Source organism: Chaetura pelagica, unplaced genomic scaffold (genome assembly GCF_000747805.2).
Source record: "Chaetura pelagica isolate M959 unplaced genomic scaffold, ChaPel_1.0 scaffold16, whole genome shotgun sequence".
Lineage (NCBI taxonomy): Eukaryota > Metazoa > Chordata > Aves > Apodiformes > Apodidae > Chaetura > Chaetura pelagica.
Genome location: NW_009953721.1, coordinates 203,285 through 230,444, shown reverse-complemented (window position 1 = coordinate 230,444; position 27,160 = coordinate 203,285). Strand labels below are relative to the sequence as shown.

General features: G+C 37.9%; 2 protein-coding genes across 2 annotated transcripts in view; one reads left to right on the top strand and one right to left on the bottom strand.

Annotated features, from left to right (window-relative positions):
- PPIC (peptidylprolyl isomerase C (cyclophilin C)) overlaps nt 1-4,900 on the top strand; it is a 5,415-nt gene extending 515 nt beyond the window's left edge. Inside the window, exons 2-5 of the mRNA XM_010000479.1 lie at nt 568-681; nt 1,150-1,243; nt 2,909-3,093; nt 4,506-4,900. Of these exons, the coding sequence (XP_009998781.1) occupies nt 568-681; nt 1,150-1,243; nt 2,909-3,093; nt 4,506-4,634 (522 nt within the window). The 3' untranslated portion in view covers nt 4,635-4,900. The remainder of the gene's footprint in view (nt 1-567; nt 682-1,149; nt 1,244-2,908; nt 3,094-4,505) is intronic.
- Nucleotides 4,901-7,066: 2,166 nt separating this feature from the next.
- The window catches only part of SNX24 (sorting nexin 24), a 49,544-nt gene continuing 29,450 nt past the window's right edge, over nt 7,067-27,160 (bottom strand). The window contains exons 3-6 of the mRNA XM_010000459.1: nt 13,648-13,742; nt 12,466-12,498; nt 11,486-11,550; nt 7,067-7,590 (exon numbers count right to left, since the gene is read on the bottom strand). Of these exons, the coding sequence (XP_009998761.1) occupies nt 7,520-7,590; nt 11,486-11,550; nt 12,466-12,498; nt 13,648-13,742 (264 nt within the window). The 3' untranslated portion in view covers nt 7,067-7,519. The remainder of the gene's footprint in view (nt 7,591-11,485; nt 11,551-12,465; nt 12,499-13,647; nt 13,743-27,160) is intronic.

Sequence of the window (27,160 nt, the reverse complement as noted above, 5' to 3'; positions counted from 1 at the left end):
TTTCCCTAGTAGGTTTTAATTAATTTTTAGGAAGGCAACTTCTTGCTTCAGCTGTAGGATTTTCTTCCCACTGTCAATTCAATGACGTTCAGACTTTTGCCTCTACTTCATTGCATACATACCAATGCCTAGAACAGTGAAGATTATGAGTGGATAGCAAACTATTGTTTGTGGAGAGGATCAGTACTGTAGTTCCATGTTATTGTTCACCACACTTGAATAGCAGCGTTGTTCTTCCTTACTTTCACATTTCATCTTTTCTCTACAGCTTTAAAGACACGTTTGTCTGAGAAAAAACTTCTTGGACAGTACATTCAAACATGTTATACAGTAATCTTGCTGAATCCTTAAAAGCCATAAGAATCAAAATGAATAGGTCTCAAGAATTTTTCTGTATAATCTGATTCTGGTAGGTCTGAATGGATTTTTCTTAAACAGCACTCTCAAGAATTGAAGGATATTATTAATATAGATCAGCCAGAAGCAGATTCTTACACTTTCAAAAGTTTGGCCTTTTTGTTGCACTCATGTTTGTATCACTTTTATTCTCTTGACAAAAATGTTCAGGTTTTCTTTGATGTGAAGATTGGAGACAAAGATGTTGGCAGAATTGTAATCGGATTGTTTGGAAAAGTTGTCCCAAAGACTGTGGAGAACTTCATTGCACTGGCAACTGGAGAAGTATGTTTGCAGTTTTCTTCCGCTATGTACTCAGGTTTGGATTGGAAAGTAGATATTTGTTTAATGCTGTTTCAGTTGTGAACTGTTGATCTTAATTCGGTGGAGCCTGTGCAAGAGTGCCAACTCCAGGGCGGTGTACTGGCATGTATTTTCTCAGGCCCTTGAGTCTTGATTCACAAGATGTAATTATGAGATGTTAGATGTTACCACCTCAGACTGCCCCTGCCATGCAGATCTAGCACGTAGAGGTATTGTGGTCACACACCAAATAAGGACAATGGGTTTGATCTCTTGAATCACTGCTTTGTGGCAATGCAGCCCAGCTGCATTCACCTGCCCCTCAGTTTAATTTGTTTCTTGCCAAATGTGTCTGGTGGTGGTATATGCTGTGGTATCCGACTGTTATTTCCATATGACTGTGTAGAATTGGCTGTTGCATTAATTTAAAGGATAATTTCATTTTCTTAGAGAGGTTATGGATACAAAGGAAGTAAATTTCACCGTGTGATCAAAGACTTCATGATTCAAGGAGGAGACTTTACAGCTGGAGATGGATCAGGAGGTAACATGCTTAGTGTCTTCCAAGTTCCCTTCCTTTTCTTCTGAAAAAAAGTTCCCTTCCCTTCTGCTGAAAAGATGGGCAGAAAAGCAAGTTCCCTGATTCTTTCAGCTCACATGAACTAAAAAACCCCACACGATTGTTTTAGAGCATCTAGTACTTCTCCGTGCATCTTGGAACATAAGCTGCAATTACTTGGATTACCTGATTATAAATATGTGTAGAGCTTCCTTTGTCTTCAGTTTTTGCAGATAGCTCTTTCTTGTCTTTGATTTGTCCCCATTCAAGAAGCATGACTTTGCATGGTGGGCTGCAGCCATGTGACCAGATGAGCTGTTCCTACAAGCTACTGTCTCCAAAACATGGATGTCTCCGCCCTTCCCCTGCTCTGGCTTTGCGACAGCGCTCCTTCCTTGAGACACTCATTGATTGCATGTCTATGTGAACTAGTTCAAGTCATCCAGCAGGAAACTAATCTGCAATGAAACGGAAAGCGTGCAGACAGAAGGCAAGTAGGGAAGGAGTAGGTTGTCCTCTTGGCCCTCACCTCAGTTGGTTTTGTGGAACCTTCTGAAATGTGCTGTGAGAGGATGTTTCAAAGCGGGGGTAGAGAAATTAGAAAATGAGGGTCATACTTTCTCCTTTCTCCTATGAAATTTAAAACCATAAACTTACTGATGGTGTGAGTTCTGGCAGTGTTTGGCTTCTGTCTCCTAAGCCTCTGGAAGACCAGTTCAGTCCACTAAGGAAGGCAGTCCCAGCACAGCATCTCTTGCATTGCATGTGTTCTGGCTTATGATTTCTCCTCTTCCATTACATGCATGTTCTTCATGTGCTGTGATTTGAACTGTCTGCATACAATGTTACTGATTTCCCTGCTGGGACAGAATGGAAAACACACATTACTTTTCCTTGCAGTGAACAATGGGGAAGGCTAAAATGCAAAAGACAGTTTTAGCATTAAAGGTAGGCAGTGTTTGTTTGCCTGCAAACACTGTTTATTGGGATAGTACCTGGCAGTATTGGGAGCATTGTCCCCATTGTGCTAGGCACTATACAAATAAAGAATGAGACAGCAATATCTTTTCAAAGTGATGGTGGTTTAAACATGACTCGGGTGTTTTCTCTTCAGAGCTACTTTTGAAACCTCAGGATTCTTATGTAATGATTGTACAAATGCACACTGAGTTCTTTTAGGCTTTCAGTTGGTCTTCATATATTTCTAAACTTGTCTAAAGCAATTTCTCATTAGTAGGAAAAGTTGTGAAAGTAAAGACTGGAATTATCACAAAACACAGCAGCCTTATTTGTAGTGGCTGTAATTTTGTAATTTAAATTTGTTGACCAGGATGAAGTGTGTTGAGGGGTATATAAGCAGGACAAGGTATACTCATCTTGCTTGTTAAATTTGAAGGATAAAGCATCATTTGCTTTAAATATTATCTCCTTATACGTGGTGTTTTAGTGTATCTTTTTCATTACAAACAAAATGCTTTTAGTTACAGAATCATTGATGATGGAAGAGTGATGGATCACAGTGATTGCTGTGCTTACTCAAGCAGTGAATCTTCAAGTCCTGAATTTATACTGTTTTCTCATTTTTTATGAAAAAGGCATTTTTTTGATAATTTTTTTTTTCAGAGTTTGCTTTTGTCTGTTGTGTCTTAGGAAGAAGCATCTATGGAGAAAGGTTTCCAGATGAGAACTTCAAGCTCAAACACTATGGAATTGGATGGGTTAGCATGGCTAATTCAGGCCCAGATACCAATGGATCCCAGTTTTTCATCAGTGTGACAAAGCCTTCCTGGTTAGATGGAAAACATGTAGTATTTGGCAAAGTGCTTGATGGAATGGTAAGCTAAAAGTAATTAACTCAAGAACTCTGGACAAATTCTGCCGCATTTTATCTGGGTTAGTGTACCTTACAGCATTTTGGTTCAAAACAACTGAGTTTAACATGTATGTGATAGAAAACACTGGTGAAGAGCCTGTGGCTGGAGGATTTAGAACTGGAACAGTAAATGGTGACTGCAGAAATAGAAACTTAAATCATACCTTTCACTTTCGCAGCTCTTTTTTCACACCGTAGCCACTGAAGTCAACACTTACACCTTTGCAGGTTACAAATGGAGTAAGTTCAGGTCCCCCTTTCACTAACACTGTTAGCCATGAAATAGTTGTATTTCTGCAAGCTAAAATCTAATTGTGTATAGCATGTGCTAGTTATGGATAAAACTTTCACTGTTAGGGTTTTTAGAAGCATGTGAATGTAAAGAACATAAACGCTTACTCAGGTCTGTCTAAAAATGAAAAAAAATGTCTAGTTAATTTCCTTAAACTTTACACAGCTGCAAAGCTGATCAAAGGCCAAACAGAATGTAAGTTTAAATAGTATTTCCAACTGATTATACATTTAGTAGTCTGATTTTTCCTTTTAATTTATTTAATTTTGTCTTGTGTTTTGAAATCAATGGGGGAAACATGAACTGCTGCACTGACCAGTTCTTTGAGGAGTCTGAAGACTTCTTTAAAACACTTGTCCCCCACTTCCACATTCATACTGAATTAAGTTCTCATGAGCTACAGTAGTAGCTGAAAATTCCTGAGGAGAGACGTAAGACTTAAGTTATAGTTTAAGTTGGATTAATGAACAAATAACCAAAGCTAAGAAGTAATGATCATAACTGAATTTCTTCCATTAAAAATGCTACTTTAATTTGTTGCCTAGCATAAGACCAGCAGTTTGCCTGTACCTGTCTGACTGGAGGGCATGGTACCACACTTAAAATGTGTGTGTGCTACGCTAAAGATAAAAGTAGTTGTCAGATTTCTTGAAGCACAGTTAAGCTGCATGATTAGAAAAAGAATTTTCCTCATCCTTCCACAGTCTCTGGGTTTACTTTCTGCTCATAGGCTACATATGGACCTGTATGTTCTGGGTTGATCAGCTTAAAGGGTATTTTCAGTTGCACCTTCATAAGGTTTTTGTTGACTGAATGTTTTTATTAGAAGGGCAAGCAGCCTTCCATGTACTTCTGTCAACTGTGTGTGAGGTTGCAGAGCGGCACAACTGTTTATGTGGGAAAAAGCCCAACATGCAGGAACTCAGCAGGGTAAAGGTCTTTGTTCAGAAGTGCCTTAGTAAATAGTAATGCTAGAAGCACTTAGTAGTTCACCAGTTACCAGACTTGAGCCACTGGAGTCTCCTTGGCTAAACTGAACTCTTTTTTTTTTTTTTGTGTGTGTTTGTTTTTTCTTTTAACAGTCTGTGGTACACACAATAGAACTCCAACAGACAGATGAACATGACCGGCCCCTTCAAGACTGTGTGATTGTGAACAGTGGCAAAATAGGTGTAAAAGAACCATTTGTAGTGGAAGTAAATGGCTGGTGAGACCAACAGTCAAAATGGAAAGTAAAACCCTATCACTTCACTTTTAAGGCCTGTTTTTGACCAATCTCAACTGTCCATTGAGTTTTCTCTTCAAAAGATGAAGCTGTTTAGACACTAATTATAATTTTCCAAATATATATACTATATATACTAGCATTTCTCTAACAGCTTGATGGAGCTGTCACTCCTTGAAATTCAAGACATATCCCACTGAATCCTAGATCTCGCAGAAAAAGTGTTTAATTAAAAATTGTACAAGTACTTCTGTTTGAAATACAGTAATTTTATTCTCTTTTTAAATTTTTGCAGGATTTGTTTCTTCCTTTTGAAGTGAAAAGTTATTTTCTGTAACAGTATCAGCACTTTTAAAAAGGAAAAAAAAATACAGAAGTGTTTTGAATAAATATACTTTGATTTAAAAAAAAAGCTCTTCATTAAGTATTTATTTATTTCCCCCCCCAAAGGCCTTTTTTTCTCACCTCAGGTGATTCTGCAAAATATACAGGGGGTTCTGCTGCTTTCCAGGAAATGAGATTGTAAGGTTAGAGCAGGGATGGTAAATTTCTCTTAGCATAACATATAAAGTCCCTGCTGTCTTTCAAAAAAACACGGTATTCAGATACAAGCCTGTAATCAGGAAGGAGCAGTTCTGTCTGTTGTTAAATAAGATCATCAGTTAGAAACTGATTAAAACGGAGTTCTTGTTTTACAGCACAGTGAATTTTGTGTAACTTGGCTAATGTTATTTATGATAAAGCTCAAAACCTTTTTCTTGCAGTTTTGCTGTGTGACAGAGGTGCAACTTTAGGTTCATTATTTTTATTATGCTTATTAAATAACTCTTCAGCTGACAACTGCACTGGTAGCTATTAAACAAGATCAGCATAAGGTACTACATAGAGGCAGCCGTGTGTGTTACATTGCATAATGAGTTACACAGTATGTCACAGAAAAGATGTGGATTTTTTTCTCTTGAGTTTCAAGTGTTTTAGAACTCAAGAGAGAAGAGCCGGTGCCAAGATCTGATGAAGGATTCATCCACCTGCATGGTGGGCAGCACACTGCTTAACTTTGTAGTGATTTGTTCCTGGAGGATGTCCTGGAGCCCACTGGAGGTGTCCAGACTGACTGGTGCAGGGGGAGAGCAGGTATGAGCACACAGCTTGTAGGTACCGATTGGCACCCCCTTTGCAAGGAAACAGGAAAACTCTGGGCAGGGATTCTCCTGACACATCATCTGTAGTTAAGGGCTGCTTCTGCTGGTTCATGATCCCAGTCCTGGGGCCTCTCCTGAGGGCAAGTACTAACACTTTTTTTCTGACCTGTGAAAGGAGTGCTGTCCTCTTTCAAATAGAGCTGCAGAAGAATTGTCAAAGACCTCTACATTCACCTAGTACTAGGCAATCAGACTTTCACTTTACCCATGCTCATTTTTCTTTCTAACTTGTTTAAAGTGAAATTCTCTGAAAAGCAGCACTGAAAAGCAGTGTTGGGAATTAAGAGAATGCTTCAGAATCTCACAAATAACTTGCCCCTAGTAGCTGAAAGCTTTCCTGGAGGCTGATCTGTAGAGAGTTCTGCTTCCTGAATAAGTGCTGCAGTCACCAGCCTACCTTTTATACAAGTGCTGGCTCTCACCATCCCCAGGCAGCTTTAAAACATATTACGTGGTCAGCAGGAGGGAACCTGTGTGTCTCCAGGATCAGTCTTCTGTTCCTATCTAGCCTGGCCATTATGCCCTTCCTCTGATGAACCAAATGACTTACTGGCTGTTCAATTACATTGATTTTCATGCCTGCCCCCCCACAGACATACACTTCAGTAAGCCTAGCATGTTCAGGTAGTGTGGTGCTGAGAGCAACCGCCCAGGTATTTTTCCATGCTTTATGTGGAGATACCTGTGAGACTCCTAATGACACAAGCTCGGAAAAATGTTGCTTGAATAGAAACGCACACAAAGAACACTGAAGCAGTATGTTCATGTTCTAGTAATTTATTTTACAATGTCCAGTAGCAGACATACAAATTTCCAGTTAAATCTGAACAAATATATATATAAGTAGGTGTTTATCTATTAGTTTTAGCTTTATTATTTTTCTAATTACTCATATACTTGCTTCAGCTTAGCACAGAGTTGTCTGTGACTTACGTTGAGATATGGAATACAGTCTGCAAGTTGATGTAAAAACATACACGAGACATCACAACTGAACGGAAATGTGTAAATGCCATGTAAAAACTCCTAGTAGATAAAATAATTTCAACTGAAATCTGGAAAATTTCCTGAGAGAGAGTTACATACTTCAGAATGTGGAAGCATGTTTTCCAATAGAAACTCTCCATACACCTGCACTGGCTCTTCTCCAACCTGATACTAAGGAGCAGATTTTTTCTTGCTTTGTTTTTTTTCTTCTTTTTTTTTTGCAGTTTCTCACACTCTCTTCAGTGCCAGCACTTTTAATCCTTCCACTGCCAGCAATGGATAATGTGCTGGGAAAAAACACTGGTGCAAAAAGGTTTAGTGTAATTTATGATAGAAATTACAGAAGTAATTAGTAATGCTTTCAATTCTTTTCAAAGGTTAGTGTAATTCAGTGTATGACTTTCAGCTTTTAGTGTTAAATAGTTAAGAGCATGTCAATATACAGAAGGTATAAATAACTTCAATACTGTTGTTTCCATATCTTTTTTTTTTTTTTAAGCAGCAATTGTAGTGACATCATTGATTTTATTAAAAAAGATAAAATGCTTGAACTTAAACTGAGGTTGTGCCTCTTGTTCCTGAATGTAATTTTGTAATTTTCACATCAGAGAATTTCATTCCTCTTAGTTCATTAAACATGATTTGGAAACTTGATTCAGCTGCTTCTAGCCATGCGTCACTTCTACCTGGGCAGTAAATGAGGATAAAATATTCCATGTAGAATGCCTTCTATAACCACATCTGCAAAGTCATCTGTAAAAAAAAAAAATAAAATAAAAAATAAAATACCTTGCTTTCATATCTATGTCAGTACACTATCAATGTTTCTGTGAAACTTAACTGGGTTAAGACCTCATAAAATTTGGGTTACTGCATCACTCAACTGCTTTTCCATGTTGAGGACGTGCTTTGGTAATGCTGCTTCAGCACTACAGCCACGCTAGTGTAGCACTGGGCATTGCATGAATGCACTGCCAGATTTGTAGCTTATTGATTTAAAGGGATGTTCTAATACTTAATGCTGCTAGGCTCCAGCTCTTTATCTGAATCTTTTCTCACACAGAAGATGGATTACACTGGCAATTCAATTTCTAACAAAATCTCAATATACTTGAAGGAATTCCAAGATTGCTACTGGGAATACTTCAAAGCTGTTTTTCCATTGTGGTTTACAGCAGTGTTTAGACTGAGAAGACTTGAGGATGCCTATACAGAGATGATTATTTGAGACAGGAAAATTTTAGGTTGTTGAATAAACATAAGGAGTCATATTACAAAAAGTCATCCTGCAATACCTGAAGGAAAAAAACGCACTGTTCTTACCACAGATACAGAGAAAACTGACATTTTTTATGCTAAATTTAGCATGAAAGAATTACCTGATAAAACACAGTAATAGATCCAAACAGAGGAATGGCAGGATGTACTTCACTGAAGTGATAATATTTTTCAAATGCACCAACTCCTGTGTTTTTAATGAAATCATTGGGCATTAAGAAAATTTCTGACCACATCTTACAATCTTAATATTGCCAGTACACTAGGATATAGGTTTACCTATAAGAACAGATTGTTCTGATCTAGAGAACTTCCCCTGCTAATCAAATCTTTCCCTCACCTATGAGGATATTAAAAAATGGGAGATGCAACTTTTTAAAAAATGATTAGATACCTGATGAATTAGATCACCTAACGTGTGTGGGAATTAGGTTTTGCTCCTAATTCTTTCTAAAATAATTTTGGAGGTAAAAACATTGAGCGAAAAGTGTATTTCATCTTGCTAGGGAAAAAATAATCTTCAGGTCCATTTCCTTGATATTGATAAGGTGATTCCAGTGTACTAAAGATGTTACAAGCAGAGATATTGTAGGATGTTTTAACAAACTGCAATCCCCACAACAGACAATAGATGTGTAATTCTCATCAACTTCTCATAGCAAGTTATCACTATAAATTATGCATTAATATTTTGAATCCAATAATGATTCCTCAAGTCCTGCAAGCTCAGCTATCCCCAGTCATCTTGGTAGAACAACCCTATGATGTTGTCATTAATGTTATTAAAAATACACTTGTAAGGGCAATCTGATGCTTTCCTTTTAAATTAAATGCTGGAGATCCTGAAACCAGTTCTTAATGGTTCTTCTACAACATACAGTAGAAAATGGAAATATGAAAACTACTGCTGATTTTAAAAATGATACAACTTTACAGCATGATTTACAGTAAGGCCTTGTTGCTTAAAAAATGAAGCATATTAATTTAAGTTAGATGTATAAATACATCAAAGCACAGTCTTGCAGATATGTGATACTTAAACAGCTTAAGGAACTGTCAACGATTTTCAAACGAGTGACTTAATATGAGATTCCATTTTTTAGCTTCTGAGGTATAATTTTCAGTTTGTAAAATTTTAGATTTTTCCTTCATTTTTCTTCAAAACAGTATGTAATTTTTTTTTTTACCCTCTCTAAAAGAAGTGGCCACCTTCTACAGAGAATGATGTGGTCATGCACTCAGACTGTTCAATACACCACAAAAAAGTGACTCTGAAAATCAGTGTTACAGTGTGATTCTTAATTTTGGAAAGTTGTGTTGCAACCCAACAATGCTTAGGGTCCAGCCTTTAGAATAATAGCAAAACTGTATTTTTAAAAACCCATGTAACAGTGCAATGAGGGGAAGGAAAATTGTTCTTTTAGTATTATGTCCTGGGAAGAACTACTTCTTTAAAACTCCACAAATGCACAATTTCCTGATTTATGGAAAGATGTTAAAACAGGTATCCAAGAAAGACAATTAGTGTTTCTTCTGATCCCACTTCTGATTCCAACAACTTTCAGAGTTTGCCTTCTACAAAGAGTACAATTTTGTTGCTTTCTAAGTAGAACTTGAGCAGAGCCTTAAGACTTGGTTTCCTTCTTCCTTTTTTAAACTACAACTCGCATTGTCATTTGTGTTTTAATTCATTAAGAATAACTTGCAAACAAATCTGATGGTTTAGGGTCTTCGAATGCAAATAATATTCACCTGCCATATTAAATTCTAAATGTTTCAAGAAAAGGAAGCTTAGCCTTACTTGGAATACACATTAGGCAAGGAAGATAAATTCCATCATAGAACTGCAAAATCTTCAATGGAAGTCTTACAGCAAAATGTTACATGTGGGATGGAAACATCTGAGCACTGTCTTCATTTTTCATGATAACTGTATATGAAATCCATTTTATTTTCTCAGTAATGGTATGGAATTAAATGATGTTCATAATTTATACCCCCCCTGCTCTTGAGAAATCCAAGTTTGCAATTAAGAGGAGCATTAATCAGTAAGATTAAGACAAGCAACGTGGCTTACTCTAAACAATTAGTATAGGCAGCGTCTGAACCAACTTTTAGGCAGTGGTAATGCTGTGGGTGCCTCTGCCTTACTGTTGTTGCTTGGATCAGGAGCTTGTCAAGTGACAGTCTCTCCTCACTGTCCTTCTGTTGATCAACTGTTTAACCCTCTCAAAACACACGAGTCTGGGCCCTATGGGCATTCAGATGGCTTCTGAGTATCTCTGAGGATGGAAATTCCCATCACCATTCTGGGTGACCCGTGTCAGTTCTTGGTCACTCTCAGAGTGACAAAGCATTGCCTGATGGTCATGTCCTGCCACTGGACACCACTAAAAAGAGCCTGTAGTTGTCTTCTTTACACCCTCCCTTCAGGTATTTATGCACATCTTGAGAAAATCTCAAGACATTTCATTGACTAAAAGACTCCAAGCAAACCAGTGTTCTTCCCTAAATTTACTCTTAAGAATGTAATGATTTTCAAGGCAGCTCAAGAACTTTAATCTTGATTTCAACACAGTAGTTTGTAAAATCAAACAAAATGCCACATTAAACAAACCCTTACTTTGCAGGTCTAGGAAGTAACTCTCCCTTGGGAGTATTACATTTTTAATACAAAATTTAGTAGAAGTAATAGTTCAAAGAAGTAAAATGATAAAGCCAGGAGGAACACAGTACTAAAAATGGTATTTTTTATCCTGCACACATTTAATTTAAGACAGAAGGTAAGTTCTCTGAATTAATAATGCAAATAACTTTTTATTTAAAAAAAAGGGTTTATAGCAAGCTATTTCAAACACTCCTTGGAGCCATGTATTAAGAGATGAAGGCCATTGTAAATGTCCTGTGAAACGCATAAACTATACCTAAAGTATACATTCTGATTTTTTCCCCCTAAAGAGCTCTAGAGGTTATAAATGATAAGGAATAGTAATAAACCAAATGGAAATACAAACGTGCTTACAGTAGATCAACTGGTATTTAAGGAAAACGCACTTAGAAAGAACTGGGCTTCTAAGTGCAAATGCTTCAGCCAAAACAGCTCAAAGGGTCAACAATAAAAAAGCAATGTTCTTTGTCTTTTGAATTCTCAGGAGGTTCATCAGTGAGAACAACTGTGGCAGAAAATTTCACCCACCCCACTTAATGTTTTAATGGTTTCTTACACAAGAACTGTAATTTTATTGGCAGGTTATTAGATTTTGGACCAGTGTCATTTGACTAGGCTGGTATTAATAATAAGAACAACATGGTTTATGTGGTGCAGGGTCAAATCAGTAAAACGCTGTTAACAGATGACAGCTTTGATTACCGTTGGCTTTAGGCAGGACATATGGATCCCTTAGGAACAGCAGCACAGGCTGGTGGGACAGTTTGCTGGAAAGGTCAAGAACAGGGATGTCAGTATCAAGGGACAGCAAACAGAATATTCTACAAACTAGCTTTGATAAAATGAGGTGGTTGAGCAGGAGGCATGCTGGTGTGGCACATTTCTGTGCACCCGTGCTGCCTGAAAAGGGCAGGCTATATCTTCTGTGAGCAAAGCTCAGTGCTCCTCAGGCACAGTAAAACCATTAACATAAAAGTTGGAGGAGAAGGGGTGTATCCCAGAGGGGTGGCTTGCAGTTGGCTTTGAGACCTCCTGATCCTGTTCTGCTCCCTGGTACTTGATGTAATGCAGGCTACAAAATCACCTACAACCAGGTTTACAGGTTCTTCAGGCTAATAATCAGACTTAAAATTTCACCATGTTCTTCCAGCCCCTAAAGTGATTGCTGTACACCTCACCCATGGACAGAAACTCCCTGGAAGCCTCTCACAGGGCTGTCTCCCACCCTGGACACAGTACAGATATCCTCCCTCAGCCAGTGTCAGCCCTTTCCACACTGCTCTGTACATACATGTGCTGAGCAGAGCAACCGGATACATACAAAGCTCTATCAAACCCATAGGGGAGAACCCAAACTTCTAATTCCTTCTGCTAAATCTTTCTATGAAAAATACACCTCAGTGGGTAAAAAGATTTTCCCAGGAATATTTCTGAGCTAGCAGTATTCTATCAGGGTTTTGTAAGGAATTTCTCAGTACAAGTCTAGGAGTGCTCAATACATACTACAAAAGGATCAATCCAGCACAGCTGATGAAACTAGCTGTAATATTTAACATGCACACCTAATTTTAATGCTAATCTATTGATATTTTGTCAACTACATGGAACAAATACTGTAAATGCCAATAACTTCAAGTAGATTATTCATCTGGTGTCCTAGAAAGAGTAGGAATCAAGCTCACCTTGATTCTTCAGATTCTGTTTCATCAAAAGAGCTGCAAGTGAGAAGAGGCTTTGGTTACAACAAAATTAACTCTACAAAAATAACAAACACCAACTTCTTTAAGAACCATCAGAGGGAGTCACCTTTTTCTTGTCAGTAGCTGCATAATGCAGCATGCTGAAATGAATACAGGAGATAATATAATTTCACAACCACCATTACTTGGAAATGGCAGCATCCATTTTACTGAAACAAATTCACAAGCATCTCTCACTCTCTCATTCTCTCTCTTTCTCTGTCTCTCTCTTCATCTGCCTATGAAGTGATGGGGTACAGTCCCATGGAAGTTACTGGCTGATGTCACTAACTACAAGTGAAAACTAAAGTCCGTCTCCTTCTGAATTGCTCTGGGCTATAGACACCCCTGAGTGTAAGGGGGCTTCAAAATTATTTTGTCTTTTGCCCTCTCTCTACTGAAGATCCACACAGTCTACCCTACAGTGAAGAGGGATCACACAGCTTTCTGGGGAGTGAGTTCTGGTGATGCTGCTGGCCTTCCCAGCTACATTAGCTTGTGGGCAAAAAATTTTTCTCCCTACAAACATTACAGCTGGAAATAGTAACAAGCTTCTGTTTACACTGTTTCAGGGTATTTTTGTAGACATTACGCTCATCGTAACCACATTAAGATTCCTTTCTCACACCCTGATCAAGAACCATACCCAGAGGAAGGGCAATGGGGACATTGGGGTAGATGTCATCAGAAAGGTGACGGACGCCATTTTCAAACACGCTGAGGGAGATCATAAAAAGATCACAGAATGAACTTCTATTTTGTCTGGATACTATGACCATAAAACACATACAAAGGCTTTCTTTGCACCTTCAGTGAGTGTTTATGAATATCTTACAAAATTCATTTTAGTAGATACTTCAAGATCTATGAGAAAATCTTATTTTCTCATTTTAACTCTCCTTTCCAAGAATATTACATTAAACCTTAATTCTGTTTTTGAGCAAGCTGGATTTATTTTACCACTTTTTGGGGATATATAAACATACTTAACATGAACCTATTGCCCATTTATTTTGCAGTGTTAGGGTTGGCAGCAAGACCATTTTAAGTCAATGGAATTGCATCAGCACTGAGTGGATAAGGGCCTTTTGGCCTCCATGTATTTTTCAGTAAATAAGAACTTACCCACAGCTTTCTGCTTTTGGCAAGGTAGGTACATGGCGAACGTTCAGAAAGTCAAGAAATATTTTAGGGAGCTCTTCATTTTCTAAAATCACTGTCTGTAAAAAAAGAAAAAAAAAGGCACAAAAGAAACCCAAACATTTTCAATATTTTAGAAATCACACACTTTTATTTAAGCTACCAAAACATTTTATTTAAGCTACCAAAACATTTCCCACTTGTAGCACTTCTCAATTCTTCTCCCATTTTGGAGGGCTTCATTTCAATAGAGAAACCACAGCTCTTAATGAATCACATATAAATACATTCAGTTTATCCTACTACATTATTCACCTGCGATCACTGGTGCCAAGCTAGATGACTCCCAAGCAAAGATGCCTGATTCTGGAACTAAGTTACTGGCACACACATTTGTGAATACAATTCTGTTTGTTTAAAACATAAAGCAGCTACAGCTCAGAGCATTTGTGTTCACCTCAGAGAAGACTCCTGCCTGGCATATCTGGAAAAAGGAAGTCTCCACTTTGTGCAATTTTATTAGTGCATATCTTGGTAAATGCTAACAAGGGAAACTGTGCTTAGCTTGACAGATCAGCTTCCAACATACTCCTTGTATCTGCACTGTGACTCCTAATGACAAAGCTCTGACCAGAGTTGCTGGCTAGACCTACCACATTCTTCCACAGAAACGGCATAACGGCTGGACTCCATCCTCCTTTGTTTTTCCACTGATGAGATTATTTACAATTTTCAGTAAATAAATTACAAGTACACTTAAGAATATGCAGCAAATAAATGAGATGCTTAGGTGCATGCTGATCATGAAAGCATAACTTTCAAAGGAAATATCTATGACAGTGTTATAGAAGCAGACCAAAAGTAATTGTTGATCTTTAATTTTCACAAGGCAAAGAAAATCAGTTCATAAATTCAATGAATGTCTCACCTGAAAGATTAAGCCCCTATTTAATTACTGTTAATACTGCCATATATTCTGATAACACATGTACTTCACATGCAGATGAAAGCCACAAGCGGTTTCCTGCAGAGGTTTCCTTTATAAATACCTGCTTGGCAGTGAATGTATGCATGGAAGAAATTTCATTAGATTTATAAATAAAATGACTTGTACAAGTAAATCTATCTATGTTAATCTTCTTCACTGTTACAATGTGACAAACCTAGAAAAGAAACAAGACTGGTCATGGGAAGAATCATTATTCTGCTTATATTCAGGAGGTACCTTACTCCTGCATGTGTATTCTTTTACATTACGGTATCACTAGGGTCTGTATTGCTATGTAGAGGATAACAGGATGACAAAAAAACTAGGTTGGAAGAGACATCTAGAGGTCATCTAGATTTTATAGCAGGTTTTATGGAAAATGCTTTGGTTATTTGTGTAACAAAAACTCAGTGCAAAAACTACAAAAGATGTGCATAGGCTTAAGAAACACATTTGAAAACAGGTATTTGAGAACTGCTTCTTTTTTTTACGTTACATCTGCAAATCTGAATTCAGAGTCCACATTTTTTCAACAGCTAAGGCCATTACTAATAAGTTGAAAAAAAAAAAACCAAACAGAGAAAACTGCATGTTTTGAACTTTCCTATTCTAGATTTTAAGGGATATAACCAACAGGGAGGTTTGAAGTGTTGGCAAATGTGAAGCCTTTCAGTTCACCTCTATATGAAGATGCTGCATTTAAAAATGCCAATTCATTCGCATTCTGCAAAATCAGCACTTTGCTGCTGCAAAATTTATTCTGTTTTGCTTTCAAGTTATGCACAGCAGGAGGGGTGGAGATGGATGCATATTCAGAAGGTATGTGAATTGCATAACAATGCATATGGTTTGCTCAAATAAAACCATCTTACTAATTATATGCAATGAAGAACTGCAAAATGTATGAAGAAGTTTAAGGGCATGCAGTACTTACATGCAATCTCATACCTATGCCTCCTGACAGCTTTTACCAAAAGTTGAGCTGCCTGCTGAGGGTACTGAACAGAAATGATTGTCAGGGAAGAAGAGAAAACTCCCGACAGCTCTTACAGACATATTTGTTTCTATTTCCACTCACTCCAGATTAATATCTCATCTGCTTGTTCTAGTTTGTTTTTTTTTCACCACATGCATGAAGTCAACCCAAGCCTTGCTAATCCTGCCCTGATGAAATACATTTCACAAAAAGATGTAAGCACATAGTAAGCGTGTTAATCCATGTAGTTTATAAACCATAAATTACTCGGCTTTGGTGATCAAAAACTTGAAAATGTAGAATTTGTAGAGAAGCAAAAGCAATTTTGCACTGCACTGTATTTTTTATGTCAACCCTGTTGATTGCAAGTATTATAATTTCTGGAGTTTTATGAAGGGAGGAGTGAGTGTATTGAACAAAAAGGTTTTTTAAATGGATGTAATGTAATGTGATACCAGGAATTAAAAAAATAAATGAAGGTACAAGTTATTTATACTAATAAAAGGGCAAATTATCTTCTGGCTTGACTTCATTGGCTTCAGTACAAAAAAATGCTTGACATATAATCCAGCCATTTAGTGTACATCGTAGAAACCAAATGAAAAAGAGAAAAAAAAAAAAAAAGTGGGAACAAAAAAACCCCTCCAAAACCCACCCACACTGGATTAGGTCTCTTCAGCTTCATTTCCTACCTCTGCTGGTGGCCCGAAAACAGACCTCCAGAGAAAAACGTAAGCATTCTCAGCTTTCTATTTAAGGTGTTAAAAAAACCCTCTTAAATCAGAAATAAGTATTATTGTAATTGGCTTATTTTACCTGGAACAACCCATAACACAACAGATTTTTACTTCTCACTGAAAACTTGTAAGCAATACACATTTTGCAAACTTGATGACCTTTAATATATGAGCAGAAAAGGAACCAGCAGGTAAAGTCTCTAAAGCACTATTTATAATTTGTTATGTACTGTGCTCAACTGTGGACTTTGTTCAAGTGAATATATGACATTTGCTTGTAAACAGGACTACTGCCTTGTTTGCTCTTCAACCAGAAACTTAAAAGACCTATTTTTTTCAAAGAAATAAAACCTTACAATTAGTTGGTTAGCAGTGTGAATTTCTAACAAATCCAAATCATAGGAAAGAGTTCCTATGATCCAATAGCCCTGGAGTGCTAAATAGACTAATTCAAGAAAAAACCAAACCAAACCAAACCAAAACAGCACAGGTATTTTCTTCCTACAATAAATAAAACCACCAAAACTAAAACACCTAACACAGCCTCTAGTAAGCGATTTGGGAAATGGCTCTAGAAATACATTTTTCAAGCTCATTGATTTCAGCTGAACTAAGAGTATAAGCACCACATTTTCTTAGAAAATCATAAAGGGTGTTTATCTGTTACTGTCACACTTTAATGAACTACTCTATGCTTCAGGAAAAAAACCCAACAACAACAAAAAAACCCCAAAACCCACAGGGGAAACCCTGATGTTTACATCAGCAGAAATGTCTTTTTCATTGAAAAGGAGCAATTATTATTATGTAACACAAATCACAAAAAATCCCAATTTTTCTACCTTATCAGTTTCATAAAATCAAGTTCCCTAAGGATGTCATTGATTAGTTGCACATGTTCTTTCACTGACATCTGAAATAATTAATTGTCGGTTATCTTTTCTCCTCCAGCAAGTAAAATATAGTCACAAAATTGCACAGGGACTTGTTCTGCCATAACCTTAGCTAGATGCCATCATGCAGTGGAAAACAGTGCTAAAATATCACAGGATAATGCTCTCCAACAAGGGACATATATAAACAGCATAATGATTTCCCATGAGTTTCCTTTTTAGAAAATTGTCACTAAAGTCGTGGTAAATGGTGACATATCTTCACAGAGGACACCTAAATCGAACACTGGCATTCTAGTTAGGTCCAAACCTACTCATCAGCCAATTATACAGTAGTTGAACATCTTGCTGGAAACCTGAACAAGACCACTTTGCTAACCTTAAGAGATCATGCCACTGGAACGCATAGTTTTCACCGATTTTTACTACTGTTGTTTTTAAGGAAAAAAGATTTTAAAATTAATTATTACAAACATCTATCATATTTTCTCATGGTTGCTGGAACAGCTTTTGGAGAGGGAGACAAGGGAGTGGGGAGCTGAGTTACTTCCATTCAATCGAGTTCAGTTTGAAATGCTGCACTATTAGGGTGAAAAAGTTCATGACAGTTTTTCCTCTCTTCACAAGGAAAGATGCTTCACAATACCTAATTCAGTGGTGCAGCTAAAATGGGGGAGAAGAAAATCAATACATTCTAGCTACAGTAAGTAGCCTGGAGTGTCAGTCTCCACTGGGACCAAAACCCACACCTTTTAGAACACTTTAGAGTCTATATTCTTCTATTAACCTGCTTTTCCTGAACTGCTTTACACAGTCCCATGAAATGATGAAAAGGTTACCAAAAGAACACATTAACTAAAAACCAAGTCGACGAAGGAACTGGACTTCTTGGAGCAGGCTTTCCTTTTTCTTAATGGATACAAAAACATTTTGTATAACCCATTGCAGAGAACTATGAAGAAACTGACTCTCTTCTTCAGAGATGATGTTGTTACAAGTTATCAACAAGAATTATGCTGAAATAAGTAATTCCTTAAATTGCCATAGTAAGGACTCTCCACTTTACATTACTACCAGAAACATTCACTGATGGGCAGTTTCGTAAGAACAGAGAAAATGCTTAAAACTCTACATAAAGATGTAAGAAGCATGCAAACACTTATACAGTGACACAGAACTGATGCTCCATATGAAATGCCAGACAGCTAACACTGCCAGGCTGTGTATTGAAGGGAAGTCTGCCATCTACACAGTGGAGCTTGAAAAGGAAGTATCTGAATGTTAACATAAAGGCTCAAAAGTAAAAACAAACAAAAAAAGCACAGAGAGGAATTGCACCTCTGAACCACAAGGCTGGAGAGTAGTGAAAAAATTCCTGCACCAACTTTCAGATCAATTTGTTATAATTCCAATGAGCTCAGAAGTCACCAGATACCTCCTGATTGACACACACATCTATCACAGCATTCTCAAGCTATGCTATGGATAAATAAACGAGATGGAAGGGAAGCCAAATAGGTTAAATGACTGCTGGATCATCACTGAAAATAAGTACACAGAAATTCATTACATTATCTATATTTCTGTGACTGACTGGAAAAGGGGAAACACAATCCCCAGTTTTAAAACAGGAAAAAAAGAAGACCCTTGAGTGGCAAGATCATGCCTCAGATCCTTCTGGAATCTCTGCATATAAGGAGGTGACTGGTGACAGACAACATGGCTTTATTAAAGGCAAACTGTGTGTGACAAATTTGGTGGCCTATGGCAGGGCTATAGAGCTGGTGGAAAGGGAAGATGATGTAATCTACTTGGACTTGTGTAAAGCAACAGTGTCCCGCTCAACAACCTTCTCTCTAAATTGGAGAGACATGGACTTGAGGAATTTGATGGATGGACAACTTGGTGGAAAAGGATTTGGCTGGGTGGTTGCACTCAAAGAGTTGTGGTCAATGGCTTGCTGTCCAAGTGGAGACCAGTGATGTGTAGTGTTCTTCAGGGATCGGTATTGGGACCAGCACTATATAACATCTTTGTTGGTGACATGGACAGTGGGACTAAGTGCACCCTCAGCAGGTTTTCTGGTAGCAACAAGCTGTGTGGTGTGGTTGACATCCAGATGGACCTTGACAGGCTTGAGAGGTGGGCCCATGCAAACCACATGAATTTCAACAAGGTCAAGTGGAAAGTCCTGCACCTGGGTCAGGGCAATCCCAAGCACAAATATAGGTTGGGTAGAGATTGGATTGAAAACAGTCCAGAGGAGAAGGACTTGGGGGTGTTGGCTGATGAAAAGCTGAACATGAGTTGGAAGTGTGTGCTTGCAGCCCAGAAAACCAATCAATGGGCTGCATAAAAAAGATGATGATGAGGGAGGTGATTCTCTCCCTCTACTGTGCTCTTGTGAGACATCACCTGCAGTATTGTGTCCAGTTCTGAAGCCCCCAACATAAGAAGAACATGGAACGAGTCCAGTTGGAGGACGACAAAAATGATCAGAAGGATGGAGCATGTCTCCTGTGGAGACAGGCTGTGAGAGTTGGAGTCGTTCAGCCTGGAGAAAAGAAGGCACCAGGGAGACCTTATAGCAGCCTTCTGGTACCTGAAGGGGGCCTGTGGGAAAGCTGGATAAGGAGTTTTTAGAAGGACATGTAGTAAGAGGACAAGGGGTGATGTCTATAAATTGGAAGAGGGGAGATGTGGGTTAGACATCAGGAAGAAATTCTTTACTGTGAGGGTGGTGAGACACTGGCACAGGTTGCCCAGAGAAGCTGTGGATGCCCCCTCCTTGGAAGCGTTCAAGGCCAAGTTGAATGGGGCTTTGAGCAACCTGATCTAGCGGCAGGTGTCCCTGCCCATGCAGGGGGCGTTGAACTAGATGATCTTTAAGGTTGCTTCGAACCCATTCAATTTCATGATTCCTTGATTCTTTTTTGATTCTTTCTGCTTTAGCCCTACCTAACCTAACTTTAAAGCACTTTACTTATTTTGACTAAAAATACTACCAAATAAGTTTTAACAGTGAACACTGTAGTTGGAAAGGCAGTTGTTACTCATACATAGTTCCAACTAATATTTAACTACTTAGTGCAGAGCAATTTGACTTGAGGCTAAGTGAACAAATATAACCCATTTGATGTGAAAAACACAATATTGGATTTTTTCTTATTTTTTGGCAACATAATGTAGTTAGAGCAAATGGTGAATCTCTCTGCAGCAAATAGGAGACTAGCCCTTGAAACGTTAGAAACAAAGTGCAACAGACTACAGTTCCTTTGAAAAATAAAAATGAAAGGAAGCAGTCAATATAATTTCCTGAGACAATGTTCAAAGGATTGGAGGTTAAGACAAAGCTGGATGAGAAATGAAGAAATCAACAGAGCAAAAGGAAAAGAACCAGAAGGGCAGGATGAGTTAATAATATTTTAAAAGTTAGCAAGAACAAGAAAGGCTTTTAAAAATAAGTTACAGGGAAAAGTAGTACCAAGATTAAGCAGATCCACTAATGACAACGAAAGACACCAAAATAAATGTTGATTTCAAAATGGCTTAAGTGTTTTTTTTTAAGTCAATGCACCACTAAGACAATGGGCAATTAACAGGTAATTAAGATCATGTCAATAATGCTGCAGATAACGAATAGGTGCAGGAATACTTTAGGCAATAATATATATAAATCAATGAGTTGATCCAGAAAATAGACATCTAGGGCAGTAAAGATATTTGGTAGTGTCCTGGTTTGGGCTTGCTGGTTATGCTTGGAAAAGTCTTCTCAAGGGTGCAGGGGAAGAGCATTTGGAAAAAAGCAGCAGCACTCACAAGCCATAATACAACAATAGGAAAAGCAGAAATGGTTTAAAATTGCAGTACTGTTTTCTGAAAACTTAAAGGAACTAAATACAAAAATGCTGTTATGAAAAATAAAACCCCAGCATTCAGGTTGCAAACTACTGAAACCTGGAAAGTTTGGAAATTGGTTTTTTGGTTCCTTGCACAGTGAGATGCTGCACTCCTCCTATGCTGATCTCTGTTCACTGAGATGAGATTGGAAAAAGAAGCAAAAACCCACAACAGTAACTGATTAGGTAATTAAAGATTGTAATAAATATGTACTCTACTTTAAGGCACATAAAGCTAGTTCTGAAAATGTCAGTCCAGATTACTCAGATTGGCAAATGTTTCTTCAATCCTAAAACTGCTCATTTAAGTTTGAGGGTTTAGTATATACCTTTCTTCTTAGTACGTGATAATCCTTTCTTAGAGTAATAGTATCCTTTAGGTTGGAAAACACCATTAAGCTCATCCAACCTAACACTCCTAAGTCCACCACTAAATCATGTCCCTAGGGACCATTATATATATGTCTTTTAATTACCTCCACTGATGGTGACTCAAACACTTCCCTGGACAAGGCTGTTCCAACGTTTGACAACTGTTTCAGTGAATAAATTTTTCCTTATATCTTTGTAATATTTCTTTATAGATAATCTAAACCTTCCCTAGCACAACTTGAGGCAATTTCCTCTTGTTCTATCATTTGCTACTTGGGAGAAGAGACCAATGCCCACCTCTTTACAACCTCAATTCAGGTAGATGCACAGAGCACAATAAAGGTCTCCCCTAAACCTCTTTTTCTCCAGACTATACAACCTCAGTTCTCTCAGCTGCTTCTCCATAAGACTTGCTTTCCATGTGTGGCCTCGCCAGTGCTGAGTAGAGGGGGACAATCCCTTCCCTACTCCTGCTAGCCACACGATTTCTGATACAAGCCAGGATGACATTGGCCTTCTTGGCCACCTGGGCACACTGTTGGCTCATGTTCAACCACATGTCAGAACCTCTATGTCCCTTTCTGCTGGATATCTTCCCAGCCACTCTTCCCCAAGCCTGCAGTACTGCATGGGCTTCTTGTGATTCAAGTGCAGGAACCAGCACTTGGCCTTGTTGGTCATCACACAATTTACCTCAGCCAACCAATCCAGCCTGTCCAGGTCCCAAAGCAAAGCCTTCCTACTCTCAGGCAGATCAACACTCCTGTCCAATTTAGTATCATCTACAAACTTACTAACAGTGGACTCGATCTCCTCATCCAGATAATTGATAAAGATATTAAAGAGAACTGGCCCCAAAACTGAGCCCTGGGGAACACAATTTGCGATTGGCCACCAGCTGGATTAACTCCATTCACCACAACTCTTTGGGTCTGGTCATCCAGACAGTTTTTTTTACCCATTGAAGAATACACCTGTCCAAATCATCAAGCCATCACCATTCATCACTGACAGATGTAAACTCTGAACCCTTAACATACTTTTTTTTTTTTTTGGATTCTCATCAAAGGACATCTCTAATTGAGGTAATAAAATACACAGTAGTGTATTTTTATTTAGTGTAGTAACAGATCAGCAGAACGACATAGTATTCCTCCAAAGGACCTAAGGGAACTCACTGATGAATTTTTTAAAATTTTCTAAATTAACATTGGTGTATTGTTTATGACTGCTTCAGAATCAGAGGACTAAAAAAATATTAGAAAAGTAATTTTTAAAAAAAGAGTACCATGAGAGAACTGGGGATTTGTAAACTAGTATGCCTCTACCATGCAAATTAGTAGTAATTGCAGTAAGGAGTAGAATTAGTGGGCACATACATAAATATATCTGGATGGAAAAGAACCATCCTGTGAAGGGAAACCCTGTTTCAAAACTTACTGGTATTTCTGGAAAGATAAACAAGCACAGATAAATGTGGCTTTGATTGCCCTCTTTCACAGAATCACAGAGTTGTCAAGAATTGGAAGGGGCCTCTAGAGATCATCCAGTCCAACTTCCCACTAAAGCAGGATCACCTAGAGCACATGATGCAGGGCTGCATCCAGGTGGGTCTTAAATATCTCCAGAGAAGAGGTTCTGCCAGGAATCTCCCTGGGCAGCCTGTTCCTCTGCTCTGTCACCCTCACTGTAAATAATTTTTTCCTCATATTTAAATGGAACTTCCTACATTCCAGCTTGTGCCCATTGCACTTCATCGTGTCTCTGGGAACTACTTTCATTTCCAAAAAGCTTTTGACAAAGACTCCCACCAAAGGGTTTAAAGTAAATCCAGCAGCCATGATTCTTGCAAAGGTAAGTATTTACAAGTCCTGAAAGAGAGATTAGAACACAGCCCAGAGTGACACGTACTGGAACAGACTGACCATTAGTGATCAGAGGAGTGAGATGCTGGGGACTACAATGTATCACTCAAAAGATAAGCTTGCTATCCAGCATCAATTAAAAAAACCAAAAGTTATTAAACACTATTAGAAAAATGCATCAAGAAATAAGTTATTACTATATTATTACTATTATTATTTTTGAAAAGGAAATGCTTTAGACAGAAGGATTGTCTTCATGGTACAGGTACTTGAACCATGGGTCACAGGACACGGCAGATGCTGACAGTCTTAAGGAGAGACTGAATAGATTGATGGAAGAGAAATTCATTGAACTGAAATGGAGGGTATGTTAAGGAGAAATTACCAAAGCATGTTCTCTCTGTTCTCCCTCATGTACCTGCTTTAGAGCACTAAAAGAGGTAGGCTACTGCTCCAGAGGAACCTCTGGTCTAATCTGCTCCAACTGTTATTTTATGCTATGCCAGCTGAGTTATGGGGTTAATTGTAGTAGCCCACAATAGCAGACGGCTCTCCCAGAGAAACAAGATTGAGAATGGCTGGGAGACGGCCAACTCACTCTCTCCTCCCATTTCACTCATTCTCTGTGCCATTCAGGTGGTTTAAAGCACCTGCTCCCACCTGCCAGTCCTCACCAGCAAAACCCCATGGTAAATGGTAACCTGTCAACTTTTATGTACCCACAGCCCCTCCATCTCCTTCTTCTCCCAATATTAAGTGAGGGTGGTGATTTGCTAAGGGGACGTGGGAGCTCTGTTCTGCTTTGTGGATCCTAAATGAAAGACTGCCAAAGACAGAGGACTAAGCTGGAGGCTGAAGATGAAGGCGTGATGTAGAGATGATAATCCAACACTTCTTTCTTGCTGTCAACTCTGAGAAGTTTTATTTCAGACACACATACGCGTTACTTAAATATTTGCAAAGCCAAATAACATTAGGACAAAACAAAGATACAACAGAAAAGAGTTAATGGAACAACAAACATTTTAAGAAAACTTGTAATATTACTTGTAAACAAACACTGTCTTGTTTTACCTATATTGACTATAAATTATCTGAAAGAAAATACATTTCTGAATGCAAAATAAAAGTGAAATTCACTGGTTTATGTAGACAGACTCTGAAATTAAGTAATTCACACTTCATTAAAAATGCTACATAACAAAGAAAACAGTTTTAGCTGCAGAATGGCTACAGCATTTGTATTTTCATGTTTACTTTCCAGACATACTGAAATACGTAAAAAAATTTTTCCCCCATTATTATGCTTCATTTCAAGGAAAGTCATCCATTTCTGCACAGAATGTTTACTACTTTTTCCTACAGTGCTATATTTTCTACCACATTTATTATGCTTCTTAATAGTTCTTTTTAAGTGGGAAAGTAATCAACAGGCCTGCAGAAAAGGTAATGATTAAAGAACTAAGCTGTACTCCATTCTTCAGAGCCAAATACAATAAAATACCACCTCAGCAGTCAGAGAAACAGAGGAGTAGCTCTGCAGCATGACCAACTTCTTAATCACAACCCCCACTGCCCCTCTGGATAATGTCACAGACTGGTCTGTTAAGACACAGATATTGGATTGGATGTTGATTTTTTTTATTAGATAATGCAATTTTGGTCAAATAACATCGCTTCAAAATAACTAAAAAAGCTCAGAAGAACACTGAACCATTTACAAATGGTACTTCCACTTATTTCTTGCTTCATAAGAAACATTAAGAGAATCTAACTAGTTCTGCTGGTTTTGCTGGGAACAAGAAAAGAATCAGGTGGTTGATGAAGACTGAGGATATTATATATGAAAACAAGTCTTGCTTTCCAGAAGAATGACAATGTCGTATAAAAAAAAATCTATAAATCATTTGAGGATTATCTCCTCATCTGCATTGTTTTCACAGGTATGCTTGCAAAATGCTATTCAACTCTACAATATACTAACTTCTTATTTTGTCTCCCTGATATTTTCTTGTCAGAGGTTTTGGGTCAGGGTGAACTCTTGAGAAATGATTCAACATTCCCTTTGAAACTAATTAGACTAAGCAGCAGGTACCCACTCTGAAGTCCAAACAAGAGAATGTAGAAAGCACAGGGAATTCATTGCACCTCGGGTTAATGAACTCATTGTGTCATTTTTGCAGGGGTAAAGAAGGGGTAAAGTAGCTGGCCAAATACACTTAGCTTTATGTGGCAGGTTTTTTTGGGGTTTTGTGTTTTAGTTTCTGGCGTTGGTTGCACAAAATGTGGTGTTGAATAAGGCTATTTTGCAACATAGGAAGAGTAACTGCAAGGTAATTGGTAAGCTTAATTTTAAAAAAGTATCTGAAGCTTACAATAAATTTTACTTAGCTTAGCAAGAAATACATGTTGCATTTACAAAAGCAAGGTAAAAAACCTTTTTTAAAAAATTATTTATAAACTAACAATTTACTCGATATCCTAATTCTGTAGTTAATGAGGTGGCTGCTTACATAAGAGCAATGAAGCACAAAATAAGTTTTGATCCACTAACAAACTCAGAAATGAGAGCAACAGGGGTGCCTGAGGAAAACCAGAGTCAGTCCTAACAGTACAGATAGATACCACAGGAACAGAAAGTAATATAATTGAATTTGTGAAAACAACTGGTTTTCTTGTAGAGCCACTGTAACAGAGAAAACCCTCTTTAAAAACATGCACTTTTCCAGGTCCCAGTAAATAAACTTCTGTTTGTAATAATGTTGAAGCTTAAAACATTTCTGTAGCCCCACAGGAGAGCAAGATTCAGCCTGCTTAGGACAATGAGATAAATGCTGTGCTGACAGCATTAGTCATTGATTTGAAAGCATCTGTTTTCTGAAAAACTCAGCAAGGTTTGTTCTCTTTGAAAAACATTCCTAAGAAATTTCTGCTCTGGAGAGAGCCAATCTGGAAAGAGTCAATCTCTTCTTGCCTGCTTATGCTACAGAAGCAGCATGACAAATGGTTGAGATGTAGTGACATCTAACCAGATGGATATTAAAAAAGCTTAGACAGCATTTTATAAATTACGCAAGCAAGCTGAAATCAATGTCAGAGAACAGGAGTTTCAACAGATGAAGTAGGACATTTTTTAACAGACACTAACACGCATGTTTTAAATTAAATTATTGATAAATAACTAGCTACTAACCATCCTGTGAAAATATTTTGTCAGCAGTCATGATTAATGGATTATTTTAATTAAAAAGGACGACAATGTAAACAACATGGAGGATAGCAGGGCAGTCATAATGGAGCAGATTATTTTATTTTCCCAAACAACATCAGAGCAATAAGACTGCTCAAAAATTAACAGTGAGACCTTCCAGCAGTAAGAATCACCACAGAACAGTCAGGTGGGCAAGGAAGACTTTAATTTGTGACAATCATGTAGTCAAAATATTTAACTGGTCCACTTCGTCATCAAGATGCTGATTTTGTTAACCCTTAATACTATCACACTTGTGGATCTTGACAATGGTTTATTTCTATGTTAAAACAGATTGATCAAGGATGGCACCCCATTTCTAAGTACGACACACTACACTACTCTTCCACAAGTAAGAATTAAAATTATCTAATATGTTTTATCTTAAAACAACCATTTCTATGCTCTGCTTGATGAAAACATCTATCTACATTTCCTTACAATGTCAAACAATTCAAGATCTTGTTCATGCCAAAATTCTGCACTAAACACCCTTTCAAATAAACTTTCAGAGAAAG